We start from the raw sequence: 1,983 nt of genomic DNA on the forward strand, positions 1-1,983 counted from the left end.
TTCGAGATATTTCACCGGTCCGGGACTTTTTGAACACCCTGTATATTAAACTGTAACTGGCAGATCAAACATGTGCAACAACATGTCTGTGGACGTTATGTACATAAGAGAATCGATTACAATCCCAATCTTCCGGGAGTGTTGCGATAAGGAGCGGGTGTGCCCGGCTCCCTGATGCCAGGCGTTAGAATCTCCTTCTTCCGGACCGACGCCTGTTCGCGTTCGAGCTGTTCCTGAGCGCGTGCCTTCATTTCCTCTTCGGCTTCCTTCATCTGATGCTCCATCTCGTGCAAGTGCTGCATCGCTTGTCGCCGCTTGGCACGGCCACTTCGACCGGTCTCCTTTACGCTGAAGAACATGGGGCCCAACTCGGCCAGCCAATGGCCGTCCACCGCTGTGACGCACTGCATGTATTCCTTGGCTGTCATCACGAGCTCGTGATAGACGACGTAGTCGGGCGTGAAGCCCATGCCGAAGAGTGCCGAAGTGGGATGAAGGTGGCACGGCATCCCGGTACGGCAGTTGACATACTCGCCGATACCTTTGAGGCGTGCTGCTTGGTGGAAGTACGCCGAGCAAATACATTTTCGTACGACGTCCCAGTCGGTGCCGCAACTGACCACGTCCATCTTCTGCTGCTTCAAGATCTCCTCGAGCTGCGACCGTACTTCTCGTACTTTACGCATTGCCTTCGCGTGAATGAAGTGATCGTTGCACCAGGAACTCGAGTATCCATTCGCTTTCCATTGGTTGTACACGTTTAAGTACGTTAGATGATCGGACTCTGGCACCTGGAATTTTTCTCGCGCCGAATCAGAGTCCTCTTCGCGTCCCTTCGGCCGATAGAAGATCGACGGTACCGAGAGCATAGAAACTATAATGAGGATATCTGCGGTACAGCCGAGCTGGGAGGCGACTATAAGCATTTGGCATTGCGGTGGATCCAGAGGAAATTCAGCCATCTGTCGTCCGAGAGGAGTCAAGCGTCCAGTGTGATCCAGTGCGCCCAAGATCCACAACTGATACAATGAATTCAAGATATTGTCCTGCGGTGGTGGATCCATAAAGTGGAAGGCTAATAGATCTTGAACTCCTAAAGACTTCAACAGCAGCACTGTGTTAGCTAAGTTCGTGCGTTGTATCTCGGGGACTCCGGTCAGCAATAGCTCGTCCAAGTATTGCCTTCGTGTGTACAATCGGTAACATTGACCAGGGCCGGTACGACCCGCTCTACCTGATCTTTGATCGGCGTTGGCTCTCGATACAGGATACACTTGCAAAGCATCCATACCTATCCGTGGATTGTACACCTTCAATTTACAATATCCCGAATCGACGACGAAGACGATCCCGTCGACCGTTAGAGATGTTTCCGCGATGTTAGTCGCCACAACGCATTTGCGGAGACCTCCTTCAGAACGTTGAAAGATCTTTGCTTGCAGGTCCGATGGTAATTGCGAATAAATGGGCAATATTGAGAGAGGCGGTGCCGATTCAATTTCGGCCAAACGTTCCTTCAGAGCCTCACAGGTAACCTCGATGTCCTCTTGACCGGGCATGAAGACTAATACGTCGCCGCTCTTGGGCTGCAGATGGATCTGCAAGACTTGCTTCACAGCGGCATCCACGTAATCGTCAACCGGGTTCTTCGCGTGTAGCACTTCCACAGGAAATGTTCGTCCAGGTATTTCGAACGTCGCCGCGTTGCCAAAGAAAGCGGAAAACTTGCTGGAGTCCATCGTCGCGGAAGTCACGATCAGCTTCAGATCATGTCGCCTGGCAACGACCTGTGAACATTTTTATTAAATTTAATAAAGATGTTTAATAATGATAATGAGAACAATAAATATAAGTTATATATATTATATATATTCTATTTTCTCTTCATCTCTTTCTCTCTCTATATATTTGTATATATTGGATATATTTATTGTTTTATGGAAATAATAAGTAATATATATTATTAACAATTAGAGTTGTCTA

The 1,983-nt window shown here is 48.6% G+C and overlaps 1 protein-coding gene across 2 annotated transcripts in view; it reads right to left on the bottom strand.

Annotated features, from left to right (window-relative positions):
- The window catches only part of LOC116853749 (pre-mRNA-splicing factor ATP-dependent RNA helicase PRP16), a 4,797-nt gene that overhangs the window by 172 nt on the left and 2,642 nt on the right, over nucleotides 1-1,983 (bottom strand). Inside the window, exon 3 of one of the 2 annotated variants that reach the window (XM_032834942.1) lies at nucleotides 78-1,787. In XM_032834942.1, the coding sequence (XP_032690833.1) occupies nucleotides 117-1,787 (1,671 nt within the window). In that variant the 3' untranslated portion in view covers nucleotides 78-116. Of the gene's footprint in view, nucleotides 1-6; nucleotides 1,788-1,983 lie in introns of those variants that run through there. The other variant, XM_032834941.1, reaches the window with a different exon arrangement.

This window comes from Odontomachus brunneus, unplaced genomic scaffold, assembly GCF_010583005.1.
Source record: "Odontomachus brunneus isolate Ranch 3 - 2012 unplaced genomic scaffold, Obru_v1 Obru_scaffold_627, whole genome shotgun sequence".
Classification (NCBI taxonomy): Eukaryota; Metazoa; Arthropoda; class Insecta; order Hymenoptera; family Formicidae; genus Odontomachus; species Odontomachus brunneus.